The sequence below is a fragment of the Rhopalosiphum padi genome, chromosome 3, assembly GCF_020882245.1.
Source record: "Rhopalosiphum padi isolate XX-2018 chromosome 3, ASM2088224v1, whole genome shotgun sequence".
Lineage (NCBI taxonomy): Eukaryota > Metazoa > Arthropoda > Insecta > Hemiptera > Aphididae > Rhopalosiphum > Rhopalosiphum padi.
In genome coordinates, this window is record NC_083599.1 from 51,376,065 (window position 1) to 51,399,144 (window position 23,080).

The window sequence follows — 23,080 nt, forward strand, 5'->3', positions numbered from 1 at the left end:
TCCTGCAAAACATTTTTAATGTTTAAATGTGAATATGAAATGAGAGTTTTAAAGGTTGCCGACTACTGACTTAGAATACGATTCAGATAATGGCATCATACTGGAGCTTAGAATGTGGAACAGTATTCCAAGGATATATTCATGATTCATGAAATCAAAACATTTTACAACTAATTTTTGAAAACGCTGCGATAAAAGAAACATCTGCTTCAATCTGAATTGCATTAATTATTAATACCAATGCAAAAATAATGTCATCATTTTTCAACTTGTCAATATTTTAATAATTAATACCTACTTACTAAATTATATGTTTAATTGTATTTAAAACACGTTTTTGAACTTATTTTTATATTTTTAATATCCAAATTTACATAAACTATATAATATTAAATAATTAAATTCATATTTTATGATATCTGCGTGACACTCAAAAAAAAATATATTGAGTATATAGAGTATATTTATGCTATAGTTTTTATGGATAATTTTTAGAATAATTTTTTTTATTTTCTGGTTGCTTCAAGACTCTTTCCTTCCAAGTTTCCAATATAGGGCAATACATATATAGGTATTATATATATTTCAAAAGTGTCTATATTGGTAAATAATTAAGATTTTTATCTAAAGACTGTACACTACATAGTCAATAATTTGAATTTGGCTTAATATTGTATGATAGACTATTTATAATTTATTTTTCTACACCAATTAAAATTAAAATAGATCTTAATAGGAGATACAGCTTGTTGGTTTTTACAACGGTGTGTATCACACACCAGCATGTGGTTTTATTCATTTATTTTATTATTATATTTTTAAGTGTTAATTTTTTCAATACTAACTGGCCGTTATAACTGCATTGAACAATGAATAACCTAACTTTCGACTGGAAATCGTAAGTATATGCTTTTTTATAAAGAGCGTTTATTTTCTATTTTGATCTATGGTTTTTACAAGTGTAAAAAATCATAAATAACTTTCTACAAGTACATCAACAATACATTATTTATATGTGATATAGATTAATTTTATTCAATGTATTCAATTTATTCATCTATTATTATTAATTATTATACTCAAATTTTGTTAAAATTAAAAAATTTGAACTTCGAAAGAATGAATAATTGTATAAAAGAAAAAAAATACAAATTTTCTATCTATATTAATAGCATTACATAGATTAATATTAGACATTATAAAATGAATAGTGAATATATATTAGCTTTCACTAGTATGAAATATTTTAAGATAAATAAACTGTATTTTTAGAGTTGTTATTGTCATTTATCATTATAATCTGAGAGATGAATAGTAATTGATTTTATAGTATGTATTTTTACATTGTTTATCGGATAGCATTTTTCAGCAGTAAAAGTGGTCTACTGGTCCAAGCGTAAATTTTCCTGTCAATCAATTTGAAATTAAACACATGTTGTATAATATTATAATATTAGAGATATCATAAACACATATAACGGGAAATTGGCTCTCACTAAACTATAATTGCAATCGTTTTTGAATGCAATAAAAAATGTCACGTTTGAATTTAAAATAAAAATAAATTTGCTCACAGCTTTATAGTTTTTAGATAGGTACAGTTTGTAACTAGAACCATACCAATATACCATATTATAGAACGTCAATTATAATAATAAAACAAAATATTGAGTGTGTATTTTGATATGACTAAATAATAAATTAACAAATACTAACGAATATATATCATTGAAAAAAAAAATAGAAAAAAATGATGGTCATTGAATGTATCTATATTTATTTTAGCAGAACATTTTGCAAAAACGACTAGTTAAGAAAAAATAGTAAACAAAAATCAACAACTATTATTACTACATTTAGAACTTAAACTAAATGAAATAATTTATTTTTATTTGTGAGAATACATTTTAAGTACCTATTTTAATCTAATTATGATATTTATTAGCACAAATGGGGTTTTATCAATATTTTATTGTGAAAAACTTTTTTAAAAAGATTTAAAATTATCTGTGCAAAATTTAACCAAGAAAGGATAAATATTTTTTAATATTTAAATGAGATCGGAAAAATTAAATTTTAAAACATAGTGTAGATACAATATCATCAGAGATGGAAAGAGTAATAGTCTTACTCTTACAAATATAAACAACCACCGATTGTTAAAAAGATAAAGCACGTATATAAAGAATGGAGAGTTCCTTATAAGAATAATAAATAAATGATTATAGTTTAGTAAATGTTGAACATTGGCGAATATTTGCATTAATTTTTTTCTGACAGATGTTTTTTTTAATATCTAGGTTTAAATTGAAATATTTTTTCATGGTTTATGATTAGGTATTGTGAATTTACCATAATCTGACTGCAGCTGGTATATCAAATTGTTGAAATGGACTTCAAGTATGACGCTAAGCACTTGCTGTTTGACATTCAATACAATAACTTTACTATTCTAAATTTCGGTCTATCCAATAATTCTTCCTATTTGCTTGATTGGTAGTTATTATAACCTAGGGTATGATACCTTTTTTACGACTTTAAATTCTGCAATACTGCTTTCCTGAAATTTACTGGTATATAATATGAGCGTATATGTTGATGGTAAATTTAAATTGTGCTATTAACAACAAATTTTTAATTTTTTGATACAAGACCTGTAATTAATGTCAATAGATGCTAGATTTCTGTTTCTGAGACACTTAGGTGCAGACAGAGTTGTAATTTATCATAATTGTAACGGGCGTACCAACAGTACGTCTGTGGTACAAATTTTGTGGATTAAAATAATTGTTTAAGTCAATTTGTAGTTGATATAGTAGTTGATTCAACATAATACATGTCAGTTTTATAAAGAGTACAAAAGTGTGAAACGTAAATGTGCTGTGGTATCAAACTATCAACGGCTAGTACATTTAAAAACGCTGTAATGTGACTTTTTTATACATGGCGTCCCCGCTCCTCTTTTTGAGGTCCATATTTTGGCCACGCTGTTGCGTCTTTTTGAAACCTATTTAATTATATACTATTTATATACATATATAATATACTTTATATTGTACGAGTTCCCTGCGAATCATTAGCTTGTTACATACTCCAGTTTAATAAGGAAGTTAATATCAATAGCTTCAATTCGTGATAAAAAATCTGATGTAATATCATCTTTAATGGTTAAGTATTCTATTTATGTTTGGTTATAAGTTGGCTTAATTAATCCTCGTGTCTTATTTTGCCGTGTGAGGTTTTGGACGATTCTTGTAGGAATTCTATTATGAGAATTTAGAAGTCTGTGATACTGGTTCCTAACTGTACAGAACACAGGTTCTCTATAGTCTAGTTAATAGTCTTTTGCTCTATCATCCTCTTACCGAACGCACACCAGGTGCAGATATTTTTCATGTTGTTAATTCTTACTTCCCCTCTCCCCCAAAAAAATAAATAAATAAAGTGGTCACAATGCTATGGTTTAAGTACTGATGGTGGCAAGTTTATGAGTGGTTATTACTCTGATCTACTCTTGCGTGTCAAGGCAGTATTCCTCCCAATAAACTAGTCCGCTTTTAAGCAATAAATCCCTTTGTTGCATCCATCGACAAGCTCTTGCATCGAAACCTTTTTCTGAAGATTTGAAGGAAATTCTGGACTTTGCTTGTAAAGTGGTCAATTTCGTCAACTCTCACCACATAAACTCCAGAATATTTTCAGCATTGTGTGAAGACATGTGAAGTATTCACAAAACCTTTTTTCTTCGTATTGAGATTCGATGGTTATCACGAAGTACACAATAATAAGTCCTTATTCGTCAGTTTAAACATAGGCATGAAGTTAATGTTCTTTGAAGACCACATTTTTCGATTGTCATCAAAACTTAACGACCATGAATAGCTTCAAAAACTAGCATACTTATCCAATGTCTTTTAAAAATTTAACAATCCAGAATATTTTGTTAAAAAGTTTTGGAAATTGTGTATTGAGAATAAGCAATTAGAAGTTTTTGAAACATTGCATAATTTTCTCTGTGAAACTGATATAAACTTATCATAAGACATTTTTATCAGCCCGAGAAAAAGAAAAAATGATTGAACTGAAAACGGATTCTTTAATCCATTTCTTGAAAAAAATAAAAATCTCTTATCAACTTTTGGACTGACGTGAAAGATGAATATCCTAAGCTTTCCTAAGCATTCAATGTTTTATTACGAGCTCTGTATTAGCGGAGAAAATACTTTTTGTCATACACATGCATTAAAAATAACTAACGTAATAGACTCTCTGTAAATTCAGACTTACGAATTTATTAATCATCCACGGAGCCAGATTTCAATAATTTAAGTGCTAGCAAAAAATCCAAATGATTACATTAAAATTAAATTTGGTACATCATACATGTTGATCAAAATAAATAAATATTTCCAAATTTTTCATTATCTTATTTCATAAATTTGTATCTATCTTATGTGAAAATGGGTACGTGAATGAAGAAAGGTTGAGAAACATTGGTCTACTATAACTCCTATAGCATAAACAGATGCATCTGTAATGAAATTTAATAGACGTAGGGGTGTAAGTAAGATTGCACCATTAAATTCTGTTTTAAATGCGTATCTCAAATAACTTTTATTTTTTAATATTATATTCATTATAGTCCTTGTTTGTTTATCAGTTATAGAATATGTTAATGTTATGTAGTGAGTATGCTCATGATCTTTTTGATGGTTCATCAATATAATGGATTTAAACTCCTATTTTGCTATTGCCAGTTTTTTAGGTTACAGACGTTGGAGTTTTTCAAATATTCGTGGTCCTTTTGTTTTGATAAAATGCTGTTAATTTAGGCCAGACCAGCGATTTTGGTTGATTGACATTCTTGTTTAACTACTGTATACTATAAATGATCTTCAAAATCATTATATACATATAGAATGGGAACATAATAATAATAGATATAATATATAATATATATATTTAATGTTATAGCGTGTAAGTCACTAATATAGGTTGGGACTGAGAAGCATATTGTGCTGAGGAATTATTATTATTTTTTTTTTTTTATTAAAGCTGCTACTGTCTTATACTCTTATGTGTAATAAGAGTTTTTCTATGGTTTAAGAGTTTGACAGGAGCGTGCATGCGTGACAGTCGTACGCCGAGAGGTAAACCGAATTTGCACGGATCTTGGTAGATTATTCTGTTTGTTTTGATGTAAGAAAAGTGTTGTTGACCATTTATTGTGTTAAAGGTACCTAAAGTTATTATTTGATGTTCTACCTAATCGTTTCTAACTTTACAACATCTGAATTTAATATTATGATGGTCATTAGCCATAACGTCTAAAATAAACAGGCATGAAACGGTAAACGAATGCCATTGTACTTCTTCAAAAGTTAACAGCTATGGCCAAACTAAATTTAGAGTTATAATTATTAGATCAGAGTGAACGACGGTAAGACATCATAAGTTTAAGGTTGTATACCATATAATTTAGATGATACTATACAACTCGGCAGCTTATTTTTATTTAGGTCTGTAGTAATTTTGTTTTTTTGTCAAGCTTCATTGCGAAGCTATTAGATGTCTGTGACTTCGTCTGCTAATTTTGCAAGTTTATCCAATGATCATTAAAGACAAGTTTGAGTGGTTTAAAAGATTAAAAAGGATTTGAGCCATAATTCCTTCAATATTTCCGTACCTAATATCAATACTATACCACTAAGTCATTTCACTTCATTGAGAAGCACTGGTGGATTTCTCTAACCTAATTCTACATCAGCTGAGTAGGTACCTTACCCGACTTCCTCTCTTTACTATTATACGTTCAATACGTATGTAATATAAATTGAACGAATACTATATTCATTTATACTATATATTACTATATTTCACGGTTTATATCGTTTCACCAGATATTGTTATTTTTGTGATTTAATATTTCACTGGATACTATACGGAGTGTATCAAAAGTCTTCATCTGATCACAAATGTATACAGCTCGGCAATCGTTTTATGCAGGTAAACGACCTAAAAATCGGTAATCGGATGAAGACTTATGAAACACTGCATATTGACACTATATTTCACGGGATACTATACTTGTATATTGCGAGACACTTTTTTTCACGGAAGTGAGCGTGAAAATTCATGTTCATTGCATCCTAATTATTAATAATAGGAAAAAAAAATTCGGGAAATCCTATTTTTCAATCTTAGGGAAGCTGATGTTTCAACAGTTCCCCTCCCCAAAGTTTATTGATTGTTATTATTATTGAAGTTTATTAAACAAATTATGATAATAGTCTTGCGATTCATGCTAATTTAATGCTAATTTTTACTGCAAAAAAATTTTGGATTTCTATATTGGGGGAGGGGGGAGGGGGATGAAATGGACCTGTTCAAAATTATACCGATACATATTTATACATATTATAAACCGATATTACCAGTGTACCGAACATTGTTGATGATCTGCACACTGATAGGGTTACTGTTCTCAAATATCTATAATAAATATCATAAATATCAATTTAATAACAATATTATCTATAGCTGCTGCTCACTTACATAATTATGTATTATAATACAAATTACTGGTTGATGATAAGTGAAGCTAAAATATTAAACAATAGTTCCTCCAACAATTAACAGATACATTATCTTTACCGTGTGGCGTGTATGAATGCACTAATGGTAAAATGAAATACAGGAATATAATTGATCATTTTTTTTTTTTACGAAAACTAAAATACACAGACTTATTTATCCAGGAGTATTTTAATTACGTTTAAATATATAATAACACCTTTGATAAAAACAACAGCACAATCAGCAAAAATATCATTCAAGATTATTCTTATTATTTATTCAAAATTTTAAAATTAAACTTAAAAAAAGTCAATAAATCAATGAATATTTTCAAATAATAAGATGTCTATTGAACATAAAAAAAAAAAATACCAGTAGAGATAATACATAAATATAATAAATTAATACATATTGTAGTTATAATATAAATACCTACTTATTTATACTAATGGAAAATATGGAAATATCAATTAAATTAAATAATAAGTAAGTACCTAATTGATATTTTGGTTTCAAATTTTACATTTGTTAATCATTAAGACAACTCTGAAGTTTGTTTGTATAAATATGCATTTTTAGTTAATTATTAATTTATGAACGTATCTATTAAGATAATCAGATTAACTTAAAGAATAAATTATTTAAAAAAATAGCAATCTATAAAATTTCAATTAGGTATATTTGCATATTATGATTTATGTTCAATGTGAAGATTTACAGTTATTTCATAATTAAGTGTATTAAATAATTACAATTTAATATTTATAGTATTAAATCATCTGAAGATAATTATATCTATACAGTTTTATATGTAATGAACAAATATTGTTTCTTTTAATTTAAAATTTACAAAATGTCGAATCAAATATATTTTAATTAGATACGAGTTATCTAAAAAATATAACACAGTTTGAGGAACATTTTATACATATTATAAATATATTCAGCTATTACCAAGTTTATCTATGGCTTATAAAAATGTTGTGTTTATACTGAAATATAAAAATAAATGAGTTTGAATGTAATCAAAAAAGAAAATTCCAGATGGTTTTAATATGAAGTATTCTTAGAATATATATTATTATATTAAAGTTAGTGGCAATCTTAATATAAAATATCAAATAAAATAGATATGACATTTTTTTAAATAAAAAAAAGAATGATCAGAGTATTAGTGTATTAAATTTAAAAAAAATGTTTAAATAGCTACTAAAAATGTTATTATATTAATAAATTACAAAAATCTGTTTTTAAATGTCAATAAAAATATTAATAAAATATTCTAATAAGTCCAATGTGTATAAAGGTACGTTAAACATAAGAAATCAAATCGTTAAAACTTTAGTGTTTTAGAAACTTCTAATTTTACTTTTGGATATAATCCAAAAAATTGTTACAACTTTAAATCAAAGAAGATAAAATGTATAATAAAAATAAATAATGGTTTGGATTTTAAAAGAGATTTATTGAACGATTCTTGAATTGAACAACATTATTATAGTATTAAAAAATGCATAGAATACTTACAAACAGACGTTAAGTATAAAACTAAAGGGATGAAATGTCTATAGCACTCGAGTACCTACCTATTTGATTAAAAATATGAAAAAAAAATAAATACACTTAACAAACTTATACATGAATAAATTAATTTCATCAAACTGTGTACCTATATTATAATATTATTTGGTGATTTATAAACATATTAAACAATTATGATTCTATACCTATTACTTACTGGATACCTAAGAGAATCTTTAAACTGCTTATATATAGATAATTTTTATAACATATTAACTAATTTATTCCCAATGTTAGTTCGTAATTTTACAGGTTTAACTTATAAGTTATATAATAACAAATAACAGTAATTAAAGTTTTGAATAAATCAAATTCATTATATTTTCCAATACTTTTATTTTGATAATGATATAATAATAATAATCATAATAATCATAATAATCATAATAATCATAATAATAATAATAATAATAATAATAATAATAATAATATATAATATAATATATAATAGTAGTCATAATACTATAATATAATATGTTACGTTTATTTTTTACTCCAATAACAATATAATATGATTAGCGCATATCAAAAATCCTATTGTGTGTCGTAGGTACACTCTATGTCATCCTCCTCTTCATTAATATTTTAATTAATGAAGAGGCAATAACAAATCGTACACTACGTACAGCAATGGAATTTCGATTGTGCTTTGCACTCACACAAACACACACAAACACAAAAAAAATAATAATAATAAAAATCACAAATTAGTTAAAAAAATGTTTGTACTTTACACAAAAACAGAGATATTAAAAAAAAAAAAAAAAAATTAACACGTTTTTTGACTATTCTACAATTTTTTGTAATCGGAATTATCCTCGTAATAACAAAAGGTGTTCTAATTCATCAGCAGAACGCAATAGGAAAGCCGCTGATTCTCTGTAGCCAGCAATGAGTTGCCTTACAGTTACCACGTCAGCTTTGTTCAAAAGTTTACTGCTCGGTTGCACTGGTGGTGTAGTTTGATTAAGCATCGATGGTTGAATTGGAAGCGTGGGTGTATTGCCACTGGAGATACTGGGTGTCGTGTTCATGGTTGGAAATAGTTGCAGCATACCAGTAGCCGAGGACGAGTTGTTACTGCTGACTCGACGGTGGTTGACTGTCGTAGTTGATGTCGATGTGGAGAGACCTCTAAAACCAGCACCGCTCATGTATCCACCTCCTGTTGGTGGTGGAGGAATAGGAGCCATAGTACTAGTACCCATATTGTGGGTGGTAGCAGAAGAAGATTTATTAACACTCAGGTCGGTCGGTCCAGCTGTTTCTATAAAATTATATAACGAACAATTCATTATTAAACACGTTTGGATATGTTGATACGTATAATTTTTTTTACCTTGAACGACCTATTATATTTTAGAATTTCAACTTGACATTTATTTGCTACATAATATAATAATATAATCACAGTGTGTTATCTTTATTGTCTTACCGTTATTATTAGGAGATGAAGATGTAACACTAGCTCCACCAGTCACATTTGACAAGTTCAATTCGTCATTAACAGTGTTAATGTTTACCGAATCACCACCGGAACCTCCTTCAACTGATTCGTTAACTTCTCGACGGTCGCAACCATCGCGGTTTTCTGCTTCGTCATTTCCATTGCGATGCTCTGTGTCAGCTTCTATGGCATTAGAGGACGTTTTTTCAAAACTGCTGTCACCTACACCGGCGTCTTCGTCCGATGATGTCGATGACATTTGCAATGTGGCACCACCACTTCCATTTTGGTTTAATAGTAGAGTACCAGAAGGTTGTTGAAATACATTAGATGCCGATGTTGAAGCAACCGAATATGGATAAGGCTGTGCAACGGGTTCAAGTCCAAGGCGCATTCGTCGGGCATTATCCGACTCTCGTTGACAAGCCACTGCTAGTATAGTTTCAGCCTGGGCACTTGTTAAATGCGCTGGAGTGGGTCTCTGCTATAAAACAAAAATCATAAGAATATTTAATAAAAAAAATAAATGGAATTTATTGTCAATACATACCGGTTGCACTGTTGGATCAGAAGAGGAACTATTTGCTGGCCATGGATTAGTGGGTGGAGGAGGTGACGACGAAACAACGCCTCCGGATTGTGGCGTGTTTCGCTTATTACGACGACATGATTTCAAATAGGTTCTGATACGCTTACGCGACCTATCTGAAAGTTCAGGAAACTGTCGTCCACACGAGTCAATAATTGCCTGTACCTTATCTTTAGGTTGTCTGCTGATAGGCACTTGTCTATCTAAATTTTCATCCACAAACAACCGGACGAACATCTATATTTTGGAAATATTTTAATAAGAAATCAACAAAGTTGATGAATTATTTTTTAATACAATAAAATACTCACGTTGAATGCTTTTAAACGTTCCGGATCTATATGATGCTGAGAAGATGATCCAACGGAATGTTGATGTTGCTGCTGTGATATAGAGCTAGCAGAAGTTGTGGTAGTTGAAGGCTGTTGCCAGTGTTGGCGGTAGCTTGTAGTAATGCCAGAATCAGTGCCATCATTCGCATTATTATTTCCATTGGCAGCACGCTGTAGTTGTCGTAAACGTCTGACTTGTTGCCTGCGTAATCGCCGAGTTTGTGCACTATTTCCATCACCACCATCTGCATTCCTTTCTCCTTCTTCTTCATCAGCATCTTCTTCACCTTCCTCGATATCATCATCATCAAGGTCCTCTTCTTCTTCTTCTTCGTCTTCTTCGTCTTCTTCATCTTCCTCATCATCAATTGCCGTGTCATCTTCGTCTGCGTTCATTGCATTCTCAGTACCAGTTCCAATTCCAACATCGTTTCCAGTAACAATACCGTTAGTAGTAGTCACTGTCATACCATTTGTTTCTTTGGATGGAAGTCGATATGAAGATGAAGGCGATGAAATTGGTGGTGGTGGCAATGATGGTAGGACTTGTGATCCAGCTGTAACTGTGGCCAGAGAGTTAACTGACGAACCAAATAGTTGCTGAAATTTTGGAGGTGATGACATACTGTGATGATGTTGCTGATGTGCTGCAGTGAGAAGGCCCAAAGGTGGCCAGAGTACAGTTGTCGTAGTTGTTGGGAGTCCAGATGTCGAAAAGCTGCTGTTTTCATGCAAACCAGTATTACTTGTAGTTGTATCAGCGTCATTTTCTAAATTAAAAATTAAAATGTATTTGTTTATTATATATTAATAAATGTATTGAAATTAAATTAATGTTATTATTGAGCGTTTTATTTACGAGTTAACAACTTACTGGAATTCAATAGTCTTGGTGAAGGCGATGACGTAGTGGAGGACGTAGGAGTACCACTTCTGCGATAAAGTTGTTGTTGTACCGTCAATCCTGTACCACTGGTACTGCGACGTTTATTTGTACCACTGATGTTATTGTTTTGGTTGTAGTGATGCGCCATTGGAGGCAAAGATAGTGGCAAATTTGGAGGCGGTGATGTCGAATCACCAGCCGAAGATGCTGCAGCTGCGGCCGCGGCTGCTGCGGTGGCTGCGGCAACAGCGGCCGCTGCATACTGCTGTAGTTGCTGTTGGATGTGTTGGTGATGATGGTGATGCGCAGGTGTCAACCCGATACCCGCAGCCGAATGAGGCGGCAGTGCGAGTGGTGCTAGTGGTGACAAAGCGTGGTGATGTGCGAGATGCGAGTTGGGGTGTAAGGATGACAATGGTCCACCGGGTGATATACCACTGCCGACTGACGATGGAGGGCTAAATAGCAGAGCAGCAGCAGCTGCTGCTGCGGCTGCTGCCATCGAGTTGTCATCCGCCGATCCGTCCACGTCCATCATATTACTGTTATTGACAGAATCGTTTGCCATGTCTAACCAATGCCGGTGGAAATTATGGTGACTGTTACTGCTGGTAGTAATTGTGTCTAACGACTTCTGGAAATATAAAAGCATACAATTATATAATATACTTTAAATCAAAGTTCAATCGATATGGGTAGTTTCGAAATAATTTCAATTATTAAAGCATATTGAGTTTCATTCTAAATTTTCAAATATATTTTTACGAATCAATGCTTTTTCTTAAGTATAAATACCATCATAGTATAATGAGGAAAAGATTTTCAAGTATAATTAGTAAATTATTAAAATTGAATAGATTATATTTTGTTAGTACCGATAGTGAAGATGGTGATGAAGACGTTGCAAGGCCATTCATAATACTCCTGGATGTGTGATGCATATTATAAGGATGGTGGCCAGTGCCATTAATCCGTTTGTTTATAGGTGAATGCAATGCTGCACTCTTTTCCTAGAAAAAATAATAACAATTTCATTAATAATTAATACATTGATAGTTTTATTTGAATATCGAAAATTATTAAAGGACAATTGTGATTTGATTATGGCCAATTTGAACGAATATAAATCTGATTACTAACACCTTACACTTTATTCAGAATAGGTAGTATAGGTATAGTTTAAATTTTACTTTAAAAAATAGAACAAATCTTTTATTATAATTTATATTTATTCAAATGCTTAACATTTTATACATTTTTATCATCACTAATTAATTTTATTTATTCTGCCTATTATTTATATTATATTAACGGTAAATGTTCTGAAAATATGTGTTTTTAATTTTTATGTACCATTCTAATAGAAAAACATTTGTTTAATATAAATCACTACAATCGTGTTTTTTGTTATCAAATTTATGTACCTAATTATTTTTACATAATACATTGTATATTAAATGTGCCTACCACTTATGTGTTTTGTATTTATTCTATTTTAAAATTTTTTTTGAAATATATAAAACAAAAAATAAATAAAAAAATAATTGATAAATAAAATTCGATGGATATCGGATATCCGACCATTGTTTTTAATAAATCTTTTGGTTAGATTAGATTAGATTAGATTATATAACTGGTTAGTATTCTGATATTGGAAGTATATAATATGGATTTGAGATGTGTGTAGTAGGTACTCAAAAATATTAAATATCTAGGTATACATATAAAAATGAGGTATAAACAAATGTATTTGTTTACTATAAAAGTTACAACAACAATAAATTATGGCATGAAAATGTCTTGTTGGAAGTACATCCAATCAAGGGGGACACAGAGATTTAAGACTTTGATAAATTAGTTTTCAAATAAAATAGAAAGGATATTTTAATTTGGTATGATTAATTTTTTCAGCTATCAAAGCAGGTTATTTTATAATAATTTTAATTTTAACTAAGCATTAAATATACTTAGTAATATGCTGTACGAATATTCATAACTAAATTTTTACTAATTTTAACACGTCATACTATTATTTTATATGATAATATTGGAGCTTATATTAAGTATGATTATTGTTTTTCGTTCGCGAGTATAGCAGAAATTGTTAGTAGCAGTATCGAAGTATAATTATAAAAAATAGAGCTTGAAACGTAAACAAATTGAAAAATGTACAATAAAATATAGGTATAACTAAAAAATAAAATTTTAATACGGTATAAATAGATATATATTTATAAAGTACTATGTTTTTTATTACCTAGAAAGTTAAAACGAAGAACTGCAGGGACGCCCGCAGAAATGTAACTCAGGGGGGGAAAAAAAATTGCAAGTACCTAAATAGGTACTTGTGGGAAGATTTACTGCTTCATCTTTCATGTACTAATATTTTGTTATAGTATCAATATTACAGTATCATTAATAATTGTTTAAAAAGCTTAACTAATTTCAGTTTATATAAAATTACACTATTAGTTCTTATATTTATTAGAAAATATAAAATAAAGTTTAAACTAAAAACAAATTTTTGTGAATGAATTTACATATTACATCATATTTTATTATTTTATTCAAAAAGTAATGACAATCTCCTTTTGTTTGAAGCAAATAAATTAAATGAATCATCAATTTGTTGATTAAAAAATTGTATTTTGAATCAATTTTTTAATTGATTTAAAAATTAACGATAAATGTAGCTATAAAAATAATAATGTAATAATATCTGTCAAAAAGTTTCAATTTCCGTCGACGATCGTAATGTTTTTTTTTACAATTGAATACCTCCGTTATGACTTGTTAGATACAAGGATTGTCCAATAGTCGCTAAATACCTAAGACCAGCTAAACACCAGCTAAGACAGCTTAAGTAAAAAATTTCCATTTTTGTAACTAACACAAAAAATCTCAAGGGGGGCAATTGCCCCTACTGGCCCCCCCTTCCGGGCGTCCCTGCGAAGAAGTAAATGAATCGAAAAATACAATTTTTCACGAAAATAATACTTATTATAATATAGACTTGAAATGAATTTGTTATGTATTTATTTTTACAAATATCTGTAATTTATTTGTATGAATGGTAGCCTGTAATTTCACTTACGATAATAGTAGACAATGCATATAAGCATAGGCATAGGTTAGGTTAGGTTACCTAAGGTACTTAAGGTACTAAAGCATCTACATTTTTTATAATACGCTTATTGGAACTATGTAGTACATATAAAATGTTCATGCGTTTTGTATGAATCATAAATTGGGCGGGGGTGTTAGTGTAGATAGTAGATACTACAGTTGTTATGGTTATACACGTAATAGTATTATTTTCCCGATATTTGATTTATTTAAAAAAAAAAAAAAAAAAAAAAATGCTTGCGGTGTGGGTATTTAACATTTCTATATACACTAATACAAGGTATTCAGGTTGTCCTTGATCTTAGTCTAACAATGCATATACTCGCGCAGTAAAACCAATAAGCTATTTAAATTGACGATATATAATTTTCTTGTTCAACTTGTTCAATATCATTCAGTACCTTTGGTGTAAATATTTTTTTCTTGTCATTAAAATATAAACATGAATTTATTTCGCATAATATCATTATACACGGAAAATGCATTCGTTCTCAAAATAAGTACCTATACAATCAAAGATAATAACTAATCATTTATAATAGTATTAAATACTGTAATAACGCGTATTGAGTTTAAAGGCTGTTATTTTGTACATACGATAAGTTTATTTGGCGTTATAATACTTTTCAAATCGAGTAATTGTATTCTCACATTTTAATGATGTGGAATACGATTTGAGTAATTCATTAGAAATCATAAATTACAGAAATTCGGATATTATATAAAAGACGGCTGCTTGACACTTTTCTCGCTTCGCTCACCTCGTGTTAACAATATTGTTATGTTATTCAATTTCAAAGCAATATACACAACAGGTGTACCCATATCATCACATATCACATTCGATTAACGATTCTAAGCGGAGCTCATATAAAATCTCGTTGCTGACGTTTCGTCAGAGTCACGTTTGCTAGTTGCTGACAATATATATACAACAATCTTCAACGATTTTTGAAAGGGTTTCCTCACGCTTGGGGAAACTGTTGAAAAATTGAAATTAGATTTTCGATCTATAAAAAGATTCTACAAGAAACTTTTGGTCGTTACTTCTATACATAAAATCGTTACAAAAAACGTCATTACAAAAACCAATACTTTTCTCACTTCGCTCAGAATCTAAAATTTTAATTTTCCGCCAAAGTGCGTAAATACCTACATTACACGTAGCGAAACCAAAAGCATACAAGTGCGTATCGTATTGATTAATGTATTATTGACTAATTCCAATGTATTATTAGTTGTGTATTTATATTCAATACTTGTTTAGCGTATAAACGATATAATATCAACAATTCTATTAGGTTTATCTAAGTACATAAAATGATTATTGATTTAAAGTGTTGTATATTTCCATTTAAAGATAACATGACATGTATGATTAAAATTCGTCGTATTTACACTAAAAATGAAAAATAAATAAACACATAAAATGCTTTCTAAGGAGGTCCATATATACGGAAATATCGCTTATTGTTGTTTTTGTGTTCCGCTGTCCTTAGTAAGTCACTCGATGAGTGAGAACACGTAAATCTTCTCGTATGTGTATTAAATTGTATTGTGTATTATATTAATCCTTCTTTATTAAAACTTTGATGAAGTAAGTAATCATTTTAACTTTTTACTTGAAAATTGTTATTGTATAAATCAAGCAATTTGTTTTATCAAATTTAAATTAAAAAGCACAGATTATAAGAAAATAATAACAGTTTTTTTTTTACTTATGTAAAAATTATTTTAATTACTTCAGTAAAATCGTTTAGCAAAAAATGCCCGGGTATTTATTTGTACGCTTCTATTCTTTAGCTTCTATGTTGTATATAGATAATAGTTATAATTATAAATTATAATTTATAATAAATAGTAGTTACAGAGAAATTCTTGAAAAAAATTACTATTTTAAAGTAATGAATGTAAATCTTTAGTTATTTAAAATTAAAAATGTAGCCATCCTACTTTTAAAATAATACAAAATAATATTTAATATACTGTGTAGGGTATATGTATTGTGTAAGTGTGATTGTGTGTGATAATAATATAATATATTATTTTTTAATCTAATATGGAATTAGATAAAGAGATAAACAATAACTACAGAAAAATATAACTAAATAATTTCATTTACCAAACTATGACCACGCGTAACAATACATTCGAAATATAGAGATTAATGTCAAATGAATATTATAATAATAAATTAATATCCCTAAGGGTACAAGTGTATTACACGTATAATGTAATTTAGTAGGTATACTTTTATTCGTTATAGTAGTGCAAAATTAATATAATAGATCTGGGCTATCGAAATATTTAAAATTGTGCTATAATCATAAATCATAATTGTGTAATTTAAATGTATATACAAAATATATGACAATTAAATATTAATTAATATAATAATCATTTTTTTTTAAACTTTTATTTGTCTCTAAAATGTGCCTAATTATTCATGTTTTACAATATTTATAAAGTATTACATTTTGAAACAAAAGTTGTTTGTTTTAATTAATTTCATCCTAATTCACAAATTATTATTATTATTATTTTGTAAATACCTACAGTAATAGATAATAATACAATATTGCTATTAAACGAAAGTAGTATTAATTAGTATAGCATATAATTAAAACAATATTGTATTACTTTAGAATTCATTGTTTTCAAATTATTATGTCCGCTATAGAGCCAAATCACAATAATTTGTATAATACATCCAAATGTATTATACTTTTTTAGTAAATACCTACGTAAAAACATAAAAACAAATACAATAATGTAATAATAAATATTAACTATGGTAATTTTTTTTTAATATTATTACACTTAATAAAAACTAGAAATTGTTTCTACGACAGGCGCTAACATTATAATATATTATGTAGTAATAAATCGGAAAATGATAGAAAGTTATTCTGCAAGTTCCTTGAGTCTCAGGCAATCAAGACAATATTACCGATCGTGTACTGCGGGTGTATTGATTCTGTCTATTTGTGGACCGGATGTGTGAAGTAACTGTACAGTAACTATTAAATAAGAATGACTGTGCTAGCTGTTGGGAGACCGTCCGATATAGCAGGCGATCAGATGGGAGGTATAGTGGGTCCGAGATGAGTTTGGACAGCAGGACTGATTCTATTACTATTGCTGCTACTACTAGGGTTTCTTTGAAACACAAGAGGGTAAAGTAGAATTTTGATGAAAGGGGGGAAGCGATGTGGGACGCTGACGGCGACAGCGATATAGCGCAGCAGAGGACAACGACGAAACTGTGATGGGCGATGGGGGGGGGATTAGTAACACCACCACCACCCTGTACCAGCGGTAGTGCTGCCACTTCCGGTTGAGCTTTGTCGACATTGGTGGACGGAGGGGGGAGGTGAAGGTATTGGTGTTTGGGATAACAGAGAGTGCGACGTGCAGAGGGGTACGTTGGGAATAGGGTACCCAACAGCATCGGCTATATAGGACGTATACAATATATACGTATATACACACACACACACACACATATACACTCATACACAGATATATATATATATAAAACGGATGCGTGAAGGGCCTTCGGGGCCGTGCCGGATAGGTGGTGCGGTCGCAAAACCCCCCACACACGCACACATATACGCACACGCGAGCATATGTGTGTGTATGTATGGGTATACGCGTACACAGAGAACTGATGAGTTTTCTCCTGGGGGATAATGGGGATATGTAGCAGTGGAGGAGAAGAGGAGTTGTGACGAGAGAACGGCGGTGCCGCCGGAATTTGTTGTCGGCGATGGTGTATGGGAGGTAGGAGTGGTGGGGTGTGACAATCCCTGTGTGAACCCTTGGGCCATCGCCGCTGCCTCCACTACCACCCGTCCTGCTAACGTCCTGCTGTAGCGCCCACACCCCTACGACCCCCGCAGCCACACGTCCGCAACGTCACCACAAACGCACACCCCGACCTCCGCCACCACTCCGAACTATATACCGACTGCGAACGTTCTAGTTTATTAGTTATGTTACTACTAGGTATATAAGACGAAGAAATTCAATTTCGGTATACACTTATGTATAATGTACATACCTAGTAAATGATATTATATTCCGGCTAACGTTGTTAAAAGTACGAAAATTATTTATGTTATGAACCGAGTATAGTGAGTGGCAATAGATTTACCGAATGAATGAGATCTGTCGCAATACGCATTCATCTGATTATTAAAAATACAAATAACATTTAATATCTATAATATTATTAATAACAGTTTTCGCTTACTCGTGTATTATATCAACAATTCACATAATTAGTAGATATATTACTAAATATTTTAAGTTCAGCCAAGTCGCATGTAATAACGTTAGTAATTCGATTAATTCTTTCCCAAGTCGTTAAAATATCTTTTGGTCGTGTATAGAAACTACGCATCGAAATTTATGTGCGATGTATCACGTATGTATTGCTATTGGTGTTGTTGCAGTGTTTATAGAAAACAAAAAATAAAAATTTCCTGGCGGTAAGCGGAAGACCATAGTGAAATTGTTTCGAGTTTACTAGGAACTTGAGAGACGAGCACGAGCTAGTACAAGTTTTAGAAAAAGCACTACTATTCTTCTAGTGAAATTTGTTATCTTAGGTAGAGAAGGGCGTGGTGGTGGAAGTAAAAAGGTTTTATGCTGTGCACAATATACTTATACACACACGTTTTCACATGCACATTGCACACATACACAGAGGTGTAAGTAGTGCTATATATATAATAGTAATGGTTCGTGACGATCGTGTGGAGGAGTGGTGGTGGTGGTAGTGGCGGAGGCGGCAGTAGGGTCTACTAACTTTTGTGAAGAAAGAGAGAGTAGAGTAGTGGTGTGAAGCAGAGAGGTGGTCGTGGGTAGAGTTTGAGGGTAAAAGAGGGCTTTTCGTCGTTCCCGTCCTGGTCCCATCGCCTCCGGTTCTGTGGTAGTGGTCCCGTGTGTCCTATGCGCGTACATATATATGTATATATGTACGAGTGTGAGTATGTGTGTGTTTGTGTGTGTGTGTGTGGGAGTGTGTGTATTCGTCCTCCGGCAAAGGATATTACATAGTAGTGTAGTATATGTATAGAGAAGGAACAACAGCGTGAGATGGGGTGAGTGGTCGTGCGATGGGCCGGCGGTGGCGACGATGATGTGGGCAGGATGATGGGGAGGGAGGGGAGGTGTAGTGGCGTTGGTATTTGTGTGCGCGCGTGCGCTTGTATGTGTTTGTATGTCGAGGTAGAAGTGTAGTGGTGTTGGCAAAAGCGGTGGTGGGTAGCGGGACAGCAGGACGAGTACCTCCGCCGCCACCACTACCGTCTCCACGCCGCCGCCACCCATGCCGCCCGCTGTGGTATAGTTGTGTAGTGTGTATTTTGGACGACGACGACGACGACGATAAAGGCGAGGGTGGTGATTTCGGTGTAGGCGGCGTGGTGGGAGAGGGTCACTGGGGGGTGAGGATTTGACAGCGTCGGGAACGGCCCGGCGGCGGTGTCGGCGGAAGCGGGAGCATTAGGAGGTAGATAGGGTGTGTAGGAGTGGTATCTGGGTGGACGGGACGGTGACGGTGGCGTAGGGGTCAGGGCAGGGAAGGTCCGTTATAATAGTGACAACTGCGATGGTCAAGTGTACACACATCACGAACGCTAAGTGGGGTACAGAACCAAAACGTGCATTGTCGAAAAATTAAATAGAATTAAAAGTTTGCATAAATGCGTGCAAACAATTTGCCGCCAAAAAAACATGTTATCACGGCGTTGTCGTGACGGCAGAGCGGGTGTGGCGGGCGGCGACGGTTACCGACGACGGCGGGCGCCGCTGTTTTGATAACATTGAGATAAAATTTAAATAATGTATACACATATTCACTCTACCAGTTTACCGCCGCCGCCGTCGACGTTATAGTAATAACAATAACAACAAGCGACCCGTTATCACGATCGGTACCTATTTAAAACAATAATATTTACGGTCTTACTCCTGCATATACCACAACCTCCTTTAAACAATACGTTTTTTTTCTTTAATCGAATTCGCTTGTATACGTACAATACAATATTAATTAAATTACATTTTTATAATATTTCGTACAAATGCAAGTCATTTGTACGAAATGTTAGTACAATATTAAAATATTCATGTATATATATATAAAAAAAAACACTCATCATTTTTATTTTTGAATTTACAGAGAGTGTACTACCTACGTAAATAATTTATGAAAAATATATTTTTTTTTATAGTAAGCATAGTTTTATTATTACCTTCAATCCTTGCTTCCGTTTGGCTGACATAGTTGCTTTTGGATTAGTAAAATTTAAATAATTTTCGGTACGTCTGAGCAATAGGTATGACCGTAGGTTAGTTCATTTTCGAATATTTTTTGTTCAATTAAAAAAATTTTATTTTATACATAAACAATATTTTACTAAGAGAATTAATTTTCTAATAAGCTATTAATAAATATAATGACATATCAAGTCAATTAATAATGCAATTATATTTACTAGAATCGCTATTTACTAAAAATCCAAATTTAACTTTAAAAAGTAATAACTAAGTATAATAGTAATTACAAAAGAAATCTAACTTTTTAGAAAAACATTCTTTTATTACATTTCAAAAACGGCATTAAATGTATTTTGTAATATTGTCCAATAAAATTTTTTCGAACAAAACAATACTCGATCGAATATATTTTAAATACGCGAAAATGTAAAATAAAATGAGAGAGAGAAAGAGAGAGAGAGTGTTAGAGAACTCGGTACGTGTCGTTGGCTGGCTGGCTGGCTGCCGACTGACGACTGATGAGGACTGACCGCCTATGTCGCCTTCGCCGTCGCCACCGCCAAAAGCGTTACGTTCACTACGACAATGACGTGGTTTTTGTCAAAAGTATATCTACTGTCTATACACTATATACTGTCATTATTTATCACTACAATTATATCTTTAATATATATATATATATATATATATATATTGTTTTTATGTTTTATTTATTAAACGATAAACTTATGTTATGTATATATGCCATATTGTATAACATAACTAGTAAATACATAGCTATATATAATACCAGACAAATATTTTAGTGGTGGGTGCGGTGGTAACATAATACGATATTCTCCCCGATGACAATTAAACACCCTTCAAATAAAAATAAAACTTCTCTAAACAGTCTAAACACACATACGTATAGCCTATACATACAGATATGCCATATAAATATATATATATGAATTATGAAACACTAGGCTACACTATACTAATATAACAACACGAGCCGATCAATTGGCGTTTAATCTATTACTGTGCTGCAATATTTTCTGTGATGACAAATTATAGAGTTACTAACTGACTGATATGTTTTAGGAACACAAATATATACGGTGAAACAAACACACCGTAATATGGTACGTCAGAAAACAACAACAAACGATTTCAAATACGATTTTCGTTTAAACTTTTTTTTAAATCGAAATTCCTAACAACAGTAATCGGAAAACTGAAATTGTCACTAGATCATAGATTCCATTCCGGGAAGCGGATGAGTGAGGTGGATATGTCGTTCGATTCTGGACTGATGGTGGCAATGTGGGCGAAAAGGGGACTTTGTTCGGATTCCGCATGGGAGGGTGAAAATGCCGATACACTGACACCGAATATACACATATATATATAGATATAGATATACTGAAAAAGTAAATGTGTGTGCGTGTGTGTATTTGTATGTGATGACGTTATTCGAGAAAACGCTTGGCAACATATATATTTTTTTCTCGCGCATAGTCGTTGTGAATTTGTGATAGCAAAAAAATATTCATACATCCAATACAACGTTTACCCTGGTTTTCTATATACCTATACAGCTAAACCCGGAAGAGTATGTTGGTTGTGTACCGTATATAAATGTTAGAATATAAAAAGAAACATTGCGAACGGATGAGACGGCGATAAAAGAGAAAAAGGAAACGACAGTGAAAAATGAAATGTATACAATAATAAGAGATACCAATGATTGCGGTGCGCTGGTGTCCATGATGTTCGAGGTATGGCGTGTATTACGAAAAAAAAGTTTCATGCATAACAGTGACATGTCAATGGGGCGGAGGAATACAGTTTTTGTACGCTGTACAATTTAATATACATTCTATGATATAACTGACTATACTCGAGCTTTTATTAGCAGTTATCGCATCAATTTAGGTTTATGTGTGCGCGGGCGAAAGTAGCGTAAGTATAAAGAATACCGAGGGCGGAATATGTTGGGAGAAATTATGTTAGATTTAAATGCTGGATGAAGTTTAGCTGTTTAAAATCTCAAAAGACTAGTCTATTTGCGCATAATATATATAATATGATGTGTAAATACTGTATGTTTCGAAACATATTATTCATACGTGTATCATGCGTGTCATATATATTATGTGCGATAAACAAGTACCTAGCTGCGGCCGGTTTTGTCCGAGAATTTACTAGCTATATTCACATTATACTCGTACAGTATAACGTAGTGCAGATAGTTACTCAGAAGACGA

The 23,080-nt window shown here is 31.3% G+C and overlaps 1 protein-coding gene across 3 annotated transcripts in view; it reads right to left on the bottom strand.

The window, feature by feature from the left end:
* Positions 1-6,830: 6,830 nt before the first annotated feature.
* The window catches only part of LOC132924096 (serine-rich adhesin for platelets-like), a 28,967-nt gene continuing 12,717 nt past the window's right edge, over positions 6,831-23,080 (bottom strand). Inside the window, exons 3-9 of one of the 3 annotated variants that reach the window (XM_060988198.1) lie at positions 12,287-12,421; positions 11,400-12,045; positions 11,152-11,295; positions 10,505-11,088; positions 10,155-10,430; positions 9,593-10,088; positions 6,831-9,424 (exon numbers count right to left, since the gene is read on the bottom strand). In XM_060988198.1, coding sequence (XP_060844181.1) covers positions 8,970-9,424; positions 9,593-10,088; positions 10,155-10,430; positions 10,505-11,088; positions 11,152-11,295; positions 11,400-12,045; positions 12,287-12,421 — 2,736 coding nt within the window. In that variant the 3' untranslated portion in view covers positions 6,831-8,969. Of the gene's footprint in view, positions 9,425-9,592; positions 10,089-10,154; positions 10,431-10,504; positions 11,296-11,399; positions 12,046-12,286; positions 12,422-23,080 lie in introns of all 3 variants that reach the window. The other 2 variants (XM_060988197.1, XM_060988196.1) reach the window with 2 other exon arrangements.